The sequence below is a fragment of the Salvelinus alpinus genome, chromosome 6, assembly GCF_045679555.1.
Source record: "Salvelinus alpinus chromosome 6, SLU_Salpinus.1, whole genome shotgun sequence".
Taxonomy (NCBI): domain Eukaryota; kingdom Metazoa; phylum Chordata; class Actinopteri; order Salmoniformes; family Salmonidae; genus Salvelinus; species Salvelinus alpinus.
The window spans coordinates 12,295,345-12,306,004 of NC_092091.1; the positions used below are offsets into that span (position 1 = coordinate 12,295,345).

General features: G+C 42.9%; 1 protein-coding gene and 2 non-coding genes across 3 annotated transcripts; all 3 read right to left on the reverse strand.

Annotated features, from left to right (window-relative positions):
• Positions 1 to 55: 55 nt before the first annotated feature.
• On the reverse strand, positions 56 to 5,805 carry LOC139577529 (large ribosomal subunit protein uL15). Its single transcript, XM_071404572.1, has 5 exons — positions 5,669 to 5,805; positions 5,008 to 5,071; positions 4,842 to 4,917; positions 3,271 to 3,445; positions 56 to 224 (listed from the first exon to the last, which is right to left on the reverse strand). Exons 1-5 carry the CDS (start codon positions 5,669 to 5,671, stop codon positions 96 to 98), a joined length of 447 nt encoding a protein of 148 aa, XP_071260673.1. The 5' UTR covers positions 5,672 to 5,805; the 3' UTR covers positions 56 to 95.
• On the reverse strand, positions 2,931 to 3,062 carry LOC139579918 (small nucleolar RNA SNORA3/SNORA45 family). Its single transcript, XR_011675925.1, has one exon. It is a non-coding gene; the product is annotated as a small nucleolar RNA SNORA3/SNORA45 family (small nucleolar RNA).
• On the reverse strand, positions 4,570 to 4,700 carry LOC139579917 (small nucleolar RNA SNORA3/SNORA45 family). The gene has a single exon (XR_011675924.1). It is a non-coding gene; the product is annotated as a small nucleolar RNA SNORA3/SNORA45 family (small nucleolar RNA).
• Positions 5,806 to 10,660: the final 4,855 nt, after the last annotated feature.

The following is a 10,660-nucleotide window of genomic DNA, read 5'->3' on the forward strand; positions in this document are numbered from 1 at the left end:
GTGAGCTAAGCTTCAGGCAACATTTACATCTTCGACAGACCACAAGACAAGTCGATCCCATTTATACAGTTTATTCGAAAAACACTGACAGGAGCTTATGCCATCAGCACACAGGCTCCTCCCACTGCTTTGATCTTCTCCTCCGCCCGTCGGCTGAAGAACTTTGCCTTGACGATCACAGGCTGCTTGGGCAGCTTGCCTTTGCCCAGCACTTTGAAGTAGCCCTGTGGGGAGCGACAGAACCAACATTAACCAACACATCTACACACGTTTTTTTTGGCCTACCTTCCCACAAAGTCTGTCCTACATGCCATTGCCATGTAGTTACTCAAGTTCAATCTGCAAAACGAGTGACCCCAAAATGACAGGCAGCAGATCTTGAAGACATACATGGCTCAAATTACCACTACCACAATCTCTATCCCCTTGATAAAACAGCACAGCAGCTACTGCCGTAATGGTGTTTCCACTAGGATCTTTTTCTCCAGCTGTAGTGGTAAAGGTAGCGGGTCGTTAATACCCATCGAAATCTGTCTGTTTGTATGGACTGCATCTCAATCCATCCGCCTATGTCGGCCTTCTGCGGTGGAAGAGATACAGCGCCGTTTGTCAGACCAGGAAACATCCCGACAATCGGTCTTCTCACAAAAACGTCTATAGCGTCTGAACAGTTTGCCCTATAAACTAATGTGACCCCCCTGGAAAGATAACTCACGAAAACTATGGCGTTCTCCGTTTTGCTCTACGACCCCCACAAGAGTCACGGGACTCGTCGGAATTCGGTACTGCTGATCTGCTAACTTCTGTCTGTAGCATCCAAACAGTTTGGGCTACACAGTAACAGGACCCCACCATCGAAAGGTGAGACTTTCACAAACATATCGGTTGTTTTGCTCTAGGACGCCCACAAGCCTCATTTGATGTTAGCCCGGTACCAGTTACATTTATAGAAGTACTTTAGTGCAATGTTCCCTCTAAGCTGCGCGTCTGCCCAGCTCCCCCAGCACAAGAAATTTCAGCCTGCGCAGAGAAGCACGAGATTTAACTTCACTCAACTTTCTAGAGTTTACCCCGTTATTTAACACTATCAACGTTTCCCTTCACTGTGGGAATTGTGATCAAATGAACACAATATTAGTCCCTTTCAATGCAACATACCGAAATGAAACTAACTATGTGGTGGCAAGGGTAGCTTTTGTTGTAGGCAGAATGCATCAGAGTAGGATTCTATTGCATTGATAACTCAGGCCCGTACTCTACAGACTGGCGCTCCATAACCAATCAGAGCTCCAGTAAACCTATTTGCAAATAGACCATTTGCCATATATGGATCTGTGACACTCACTTTGAACTGGACTGTGTTTACAGCATGAGAGGTTGTCAGTAGATGCGCTTGTTGAGATCAAAGCAAGAGCTGCATGTAGCAACATGTGCACGTTTGTTCATATCCTTTGCTAGTTAGTGAGTTATTAGCCCTGTTATAGATAATTCTTAGTCAGCAATGGGGGAGTGATTGTAGGAAGCAATCTTTGAAAAGTGAGTCAGGTAAAATAGCTTTTTTTCCTACTTAAAGGGGCAGAGTTGTATTTTGAGACAGGCTTGAATAAGATAAGTAGCTAATAGGCGGCGGGTAGCACAATTTGTTTGATTCTCTGTAATAATGGTATGGGAATAATGATGCATTTTATTTTGTAAAGTGGTTTCTTGCATCAAACACCACAATATAATTTCTCAGTCACCTTGTCTGAAAGACAAGTGGATAAACACTTCCATTTTTTCCATTCCACTTCCATTTCCATTATGGTAGGCCACTCTGGTAGGCCTGCATTATGATCAAATAGCCACAATACCCTACTTGACCACTGTTAAAAATAACTTAACAGGTACAGCCTCAGTATTCACAGTAAACGCACAGCGGAAATTGCTGAATTTTCACAACTTCAGCAGACCTGAAATTTGATCAGCGGCAGAATTTTTTTGAGGGAACATTGCTGTTAAATATGGGTAAAAATACAACATTTTAATATTTCTTAGATATAGGACAGAAACTTCAAAACAAACTTCTTTACAATATATATTTTTTAACTATCTGTTTCGCTATGCATGAATACGTTATTCAATGCATTTCTATGGGCTAATAGCAGCAAGGCCAAATTCAACGTCTCATTAAAAAAATTATACTTACAGCAGTCCTAAAATTCAAAATCAAATGGTCATACCAAGGATCATTTGGCTATCTTAAAACAATTCCATATGTTAGCCGGAAATATATATATTTGTAAAAAATTACATTATTTGCAGCGGTGACAACAATATAGCAGCGGTGGGCAGCCACTGCTAAATGAATATAGGGGAAACACTGAACACAGCTCCTTTCACACCAATGTCAGTCGAAGATTCCATGCCATCAAAGCCAGCATGGCTACAACAAACTAGATTTAAAAAACAAAATATTGACACCCATGAGCAAGCGGTCAGGAAGCCAATATGTTTCTCAACAACAGCAGGGGGCTGTCATCTGTTTAGGGATCTTATTATGGACTTTTTATAGCAGTTCATTTTGAACAACCAGCTAGTACGCAAGCAAGCTCCCAACATGCCTACATTTAAAGATAAATATTCTGTCCGATAGAGGGTAAAGGCCAAGAGCTCCCGCACAAACCTGGGCCTAGAACAGTCTAGGCTAGTTTCAGCCGATGACTGAGGTTAGGTCAGTAAAACCTGTGCTGGGGCTCATAAAGCCATTTACTGTTGCTGAGTGCTGACTGCAATGGAAAATAATTTGTCCTACTTGTGGAAAAACCAACATCCTTATCAGGGGTGGCTAACCCTCCTGAAGACTACGTGAACATGTCCAGCAAGAAAAACTCATTTTAGTTTTCAGTTCACTTTATATATGGTCAATTGATTTGTTTGTAACAATGTATGACACTTGTAACGGTCCATGTGGCCGATTGACCTATGAGAGGACCAGTCGGTGAATAGGAACAGTCTTCACTCTGAGAGAACTCTAGCACACCAAGACAATGGTGTTTGTCAAGATGAGACTCTTGAGTCTCTGGCTGCATCACTCACTGTGTGGCATACTGAACCCCACCATAGCAGTCAGCCACTAACCAGGCCTATGATTACCTTAATCAGATGTGTTAGAACAGAACTGAAGAAAAGGCCTGTAGCAAAAGCCATTACAACAACTGTTTTCCATTAACTGTATGAATCAGCAACTTCCATCTGGGACCAGACATACTGTCCTGTTGGGAAGATACTTACAGCGCGCACAGCATCAATGATGGGAGCGGGGCCCTCAGGCTTCTTGGCGTAGTTGAGCCTGGTCTGCTCGCTCACCAGCGTCCACAGCTTGTCGAGGTTGACAGTGGGGCAGTGCACCGTGTTCCTTTTGAGATGGTAGTGTCTCATACCCACCTTACCAAAGTAGCCCGGGTGGCTGTGGAGGCACAGAGGAGACCAGACAGGTGATATATCAAACACATTGTGTTACATCAATTGTTACTGGTGATGAAGCTGAAAGTAAAAAGTTCAGTCTTAGGGCCTCTACACTACATTGACGGCAAACTAGGTCCAGGAGAGATACTTGTGTAGTTTAATGAGACAGATCTAGATTCAAACCTAAGAGATCTCTTTTGGCAGTAGTATGGGAGACATCTACACCCCCCCCACCTTTGAGTGTTATAGTGTAAAGACAACAGCTCTCCCACACCACATGTCCCTGCAGGAATTACCTTAGTACCAGTAAACAGCATTTTTCACAGTTAGCCAAATTGAAAATGAAAGGCTTAAAATATCCACACATTTGAGAAAAATTGCATTAGTTAAGTGTGCAACACTGCAATATGGTTTAGATGAGAAGCTCCTGTATCATTTGAATTTCTATCCTTTGTTTGTGTGTGTATATACACACACTTTGGTATTTACGGTATGCTAATAGCTGTACTCACACCAAATCCACCCTTAAAGTTGCACTAAACACAAATCACTCCGCCATTTCCTGGTTAATGAAACAAACAGTGTACCTAATTTCAGTTAATGTGACAAAATAAGACCGTTTAGTGTTGAGAATCATTGTACCATCTAAACTGCTGTGAAATATATTTCCCATAACCAAAAATTGTTTCTTTCATCTGATTGAAGCTGTTGTACAAAACCAAAAGACAGACACCAAAAAAACAAAACTTTAAGGGAAGCATAGAAATAGCGCACACAGAAAAAAAATCTACCACTTTTTAGACTTGCTTTCAAGTCAAATGATAGATCTATAACCCACATTTGTATCCGAATTTTGGTCAGATTGCCCCAAAAGTTGCATATTGCTACTTTATAACAGTTTGCCATGATGACAATGTAATCAACAGATGAGATCTGAAGCAGTAGGACAGCAAATCCATCAGCTATAAGTACCTGACTATTTCCTTATAGGTAAAGCATTTAATAGTAACTTTACCAGAAGCACAAAATGAAAGTGATGAGGGATGATTTCATCCCACAACCTTCAGTAATGTGAGCAAACTACTATGTATTGGACATATAGATGTGTTGGCAACAATGTATGACACTTGTAACTGCCCATGTGGGTGACTGGCCTATGAGAAGGCCAGTCGGTGAATAGGAACAGTTTTCGCTCTGAGAGAACTCTAGCACACCAAGACAACAGTGTTTGTCAAGATGAGACTCTGAGTCTCTGACAATCACTCAAACTCTTAAACAACATTGATAATGTTTTCTTACTACTGAAGCCACCAAACAATGCAGTGTAGGCTTACTGTAAGATATGGTGAATAGTGTCACACTGAACAAGACAAGGTAAAAGTGCTCTCTCTACTCACTATTTGTCAAAGTTAATTCTGTGGTGATGCATGCCACCAGCATTACCACGACCTCCAGGATGCTTCCTGTGCTTGCCTAGGAAGAGAAACGACAGTTGTCACATCTTGTAATAACTTACATTATAAAACACACAAGTATCACCAATGCTGACTATGCTCAACTCACCGATACGACCATGTCCGTGGCTTACGTGCCCTCGGAGCTTCCTGGTCTTGGTCTTCTTGGTGGGCTGCAATACAGCATTTGAGGTTAGCAAACTAGGTAGCAACAGTCATGATTGGCCCACCAGTAGGCGACCTTTTTAGCCAAGCATGTCATGTCAACCACCAAACAGAAGACTTCACAACCTGGTCAATAATCAAATAGAAAAATATACACCTAGGCATAATGCGCTCGAGCCTCATCTTTGCTCTCCCCCTACCTTACCCCTGCCAGGTAACGTTAGCACCTAAATGACTAGTTAGCTAAAAAGCTAAGCTAGCACAACAGATATCTGGTCACAATGGCCAAGGTTGTAAGTATTACAAGACGCATATAACACATTTTACAAAGTTCCGTGACGTAATGTATGTAATTTACGCCATCGTAATCTCGCCAGTAAACGTGGTTAACTAGTTAGGTTTGAACGGCATGTATCCAACATCGGTGAGTTTTCGCCGATTTACGTTTCTTCACCACATAATCAGTAATAGTGACATGGGAGTGGGACATTGTCTGTCACATATAATACAACTTTACAAATGTGTTTTTTTTCTACTCGCAAAACTCAGGATGGACATAGATTTAAGCCCATTTCTACAGCAGGGGTATACATGTAAGTACCTACCATCTTGGAGGATAAATTAAGAGGAACGCGAATTGGAAATCTCACGGTTTTGTACGAGATTTGCAACACGACACAACTTTCAAAGAACCTACAGCGACATCAGACGGACGGTCCGTGCTATACGGAATTCTCGGGACGTCCCTACCCCGTTGAAGTTTTTTTTTTAAATGGTTAGGTGAGGGTTATGGGACGGACAGAAGAAAAAAAATATGTGCGAATACAAGCTGATAAATTGAGAAGTTTATGAATATGAATTGAAACAATGCTATTCATTCCTGAATTAGACTGAATGATATCGCAGTTTGATCCCCAACCAAATCATGATCACACGAAGCTGCAGTAGGCCTATTTATTTATTAGGCTATAACAAAAATTTCTCAGATACCAGTTATCAGTAATTTTTATTGGACAATTTACATCCCAGCTAGCACATAACGTTCTGAGAACCATGTTTCTTAGCGCTTGGCGAGAGCGTAGTTGTCCTATGGTTATTTTGCATACAACCTTCCTACAACTTTCTGGGAATTCTGCAAGATAGCTGCTTCACTCTGGGCACACACTGGTTGAATCAACATTGCTTCCACATAATTTCAATTAAATTACGTTAAACCAACTTGGAATTGACGTCTCTATTCTCTCTACTCACTTGACCTCTGCTGGTCTCTATTCTCTCTACTCACTTGACCTCTGCTGGTCTCTATTCTCTCTACTCACTTGACCTCTGCTGGTCTCTATTCTCTCTACTCACTTGACCTCTGCTGGTCTCTATTCTCTCTACTCACTTGACCTCTGCTGGTCTCTATTCTCTCTACTCACTTGACCTCTGCTGGTCTCTATTCTCTCTACTCACTTGACCTCTGTTGGTCTCTATTCTCTCTACTCACTTGACCTCCGTTGGTCTCTATTCTCTCTACTCACTTGACCTCTGTTGGTCTCTATTCTCTCTACTCACTTGACCTCTGTTGGTCTCTATTCTCTCTACTCACTTGATCTCTGCAGGACTCGAGTGATTTGTAGCTTGTTTTTATTGTTGTCTGAATACCAGACCTGTTTGGGTTATTGCTCTGTCCATCACCGAATCTTTGCAGCAATCACAGGCAACACCTCGATGAGCAACTGCAACAGGAGATAGCCCTTTTCCACCAACTGGATCATGTACAGAACATGTACAGAACATCACCTTCATCTGCCAACCACAGTTCAGCAGTGAGCTGGTGAGCACTTCACCATATTTGTTCACTTGAACAATGCTCTTGGACCTTTTCTTGTTTGACTTAATCGGCAGATGTTCTTGGAGTATGTTTGAAATGGCCCCTTATAGCCATTTGTTGTAGAAACAGAAGGCCATCCCACTGGTTAAATCAATGTTGTTTCAAAGAAATTACACTGAACCATCGTGGAATAGACGTTGAATTGACGTCTGTGCCCAGTGGGATGTCACGTGATTCCTTCGGTGTTGTACAAACATTGTTTGTCGACACAACACGTATAAATGTGGGACCATCACTGCTGTTTAGTGGGCCTGTGTGTACATTTAAGTCATTTAGCAGACGCTCTTATCCAGAGCGACTTACAAATTGGAAAGTTCATACATATTCATCCTGGTCCCCCCGTGGGAATTGAGCCCACAACCCTGGCGTTGCAAGCGCCATGCTCTACCAACTGAGCCACACGGGACCTAGTGTGTAATCAGAATACATTTTGTACTGTTCTTTTGTGTGGCCGGAAGCATAATGGAACTACACACTGGTGCAAAGCTATCCATTTGGAAAGGACAGTTCTTTTCAAATAGACGTCTGTTGGTTATTACGATAAGAATGTTTGATCAAATGTTACCGTTAATGTCATGCAAATAACTCCAGGCTTTTTTATTAGCTCAGGAATGATCGGGTGACAAGATGTGCTTTTTGTATTGTGCTTCTATTACCCACATAAAGTCTGGACAGAATATTAAAAGAGATTCCATAACTCAAACCCTTGTTTGTCAGATTTGTCACCAGGTACAAGACCTCCTGGAATCCTTAGTCCTTACTACTACCGCCTCAGTCAAAATTCAGTTATACTGGGACGCTAGCCTTTGAACAAGGCAGATAGCCACTCTAGGTATGAAAATCTTCCCATATCAAATAATGAAGTATTATTATTTAATTTTTTTTTGTCAATAAGACTTTTTATTATAAGTTACCGGTTGGGTATTTAATTTGTCTTGTAAAAAGTTGATTAACTGAGTATACAAAACATTAAGAACATCTGCTCTTTCCATGACAGACTGACCAGGTGAATCCAGGTGAAAGCTATGATCCCTTACTGATGTCACTTGTTAAATCCACTTCAATCAGTGGAATGAAGGGGAGGAGACAGGTTAATGAAGGATTTTTAAGTCTTGAGACATGGAATGTGTATGTGTGCCATTCAGAGGGTGAATGGGCAAGACAAAAGATTTATGTGCCTTTGAACCGGGTATGGTAGTAGGTGCCAGGCTCACCGGTTTGTGTCAATAACTGTACCGCTGCTGGGTTTTTCACTCTCAACAGTTTCCCATGTGTATCACAAATGGTCCACCACCCAAAGGACATCCAGCCAACTTGACACAACTGTGGAAAGCATTGGAGTCAACATCGGTCAGCATCCCTGTGGAACGCTTTCAACACCTTGTAGAGTCCATGCCCCATGTTCTTAATATTCTGTACACTGTGTATATCCAAAAGTAATGGTTTTTTTTGTGTTTTTTTACCCCCTTTTCTCCCCAATTTTCGTGGTATCCAATCACTAGTAATTACTATCTTGTCTCATCGCTACAACTCCCGTACGGGCTCGGGAGAGACGAAGGTCGAAAGCCATGCGTCCTCCGAAGCACAACCCAACCAAGCCGCACTGCTTCTTAACACAGCGCGCCTCCAACCCGGAAGCCAGCCGCACCAATGTGTCGGAGGAAACACCGTCCACCCGCCCCCCTTGGTTAGCGCGCACTGCGCCTGGCCCGCCACAGGAGTCGCTGGAGCGCGATGAGACAAGGATATCCCTACCGGCCAAACCCTCCCTAACCCGGACTACGCTAGGCCAGGCGTCGCCTGGGACATTTGTTTTGAACATGGGGCATGGACTCTACAAGGTGTTGAAAGCGTTCCACAGGGATGCTGACCGATGTTGACTCCAATGCTTTCCACAGTTGTGTCAAGTTGGCTGGATGTCCTTTGGGTGGTGGACCATTTGTGATACACATGGGAAACTGTTGAGAGTGAAAAACCCAGCAGCGGTACAGTTATTGACACAAACCGGTGAGCCTGGCACCTACTACCATACCCGGTTCAAAGGCACATAAATCTTTTGTCTTGCCCATTCACCCTCTGAATGGCACACATACACATTCCATGTCTCAAGACTTAAAAATCCTTCATTAACCTGTCTCCTCCCCTTCATTCCACTGATTGAAGTGGATTTAACAAGTGACATCAGTAAGGGATCATAGCTTTCACCTGGATTCACCTGGTCAGTCTGTCATGGAAAGAGCAGATGTTCTTAATGTTTTGTATACTCAGTTAATCAACTTTTTACAAGACAAATTAAATACCCAACCGGTAACTTATAATAAAAAGTCTTATTGACAAAAAAAAATTAAATAATAATACTTCATTATTTGATATGGGAAGATTTTCATACCTAGAGTGGCTATCTGCCTTGTTCAAAGGCTAGCGTCCCAGTATAACTGAATTTTGACTGAGGCGGTAGTAGTAAGGACTAAGGATTCCAGGAGGTCTTGTACCTGGTGACAAATCTGACAAACAAGGGTTTGAGTTATGGAATCTCTTTTAATATTCTGTCCAGACTTTATGTGGGTAATAGAAGCACAATACAAAAAGCACATCTTGTCACCCGATCATTCCTGAGCTAATAAAAAAGCCTGGAGTTATTTGCATGACATTAACGGTAACATTTGATCAAACATTCTTATCGTAATAACCAACAGACGTCTATTTGAAAAGAACTGTCCTCCCGGTCGCGGCCGGCTGCGACAGAGCCTGGGCGCGAACCCAGAGACTCTGGTGGCACAGCTAGCGCTGCGATGCAGTGCCGTAGACCACTGCGCCACCCGGGAGGCAAAGTAATGTATTTTCATCACGACAGGCCATTTTGGGTTAAAAGCTCATTTGATTTGTCTACATTGAGGTTATCTGGTCACTGAGGGAGAAAACCGGCAGGTTTTTGAGGAGTGTAGCAGTGTCTCTTTTGTAGCAGTGTCTCCCAAAGCCTCAGACAATCTCCTCTTTGGCTTCCACTGCCCTCTTGAATCAGAGCTATGGTTCCCTGCTCTATCCTCAACAGGGTTGCTTTTCCTGATATGAGGACACATCACAGATCCAGAATCAGTCAGATCAGTCACACCCAGATACAAACTCTCAGCAGAACCCAAAGGAACAAGTCTAGAATCATCCCCGGACCCTGTGGACCAGACTTCACTAAGATGGCCATGTAGTGGCTCTTCTCCAGGCCTTCTACAGATCACACCAGAACATTTGCTGTGGTCTCCTCACCAATCCCTGGTCCAGAGGCTACCAGGCAGCCAGGGGCAGATGGACATGGGATGGTACTCAAGGCAGCAGACAGAGCTGGGTTGGGGTTGGGTCGATTTGGCCAGCTGAAGCACATGAGGGTGCACAAGGCCCTTCGAGTCAGACGACGTCAAGCACAGGCCACACAGAGGAACAGCAGGAGTTCCAGTTGATTAAACTTCCAGCACAGAGACAGCAAGACCAAGTCTAAGACCAGATACTGCTGTTTGTGTCCAAGTTAACATGTAGGTACCGACCCACAAGCTTTAAAGAGCGTAAGTATAGATTGCATGTGTGTGCTTCATCATCAATAATGGTGACAGCAGCTTGAAGATTTGATTGTCCAGCTTTTCACATTTTAACACATTACAACCAAGCTTGTGACATGCTTTTCCATCTACACCCCTACCACTCTCTGACGTGTAGGTGGATTAATATGGAA

Coding starts and splice junctions, on each gene's coding strand:
- LOC139577529 (XM_071404572.1), bottom strand. Junction 4,918..5,007: donor CCACGGACATGGTCGTATCG/GTGAGTTGAGCA, acceptor TTCTCTTCCTAG/GCAAGCACAGGAAGCATCCT. Junction 3,446..4,841: donor AGAATTAACTTTGACAAATA/GTGAGTAGAGAG, acceptor GTGCCTCCACAG/CCACCCGGGCTACTTTGGTA.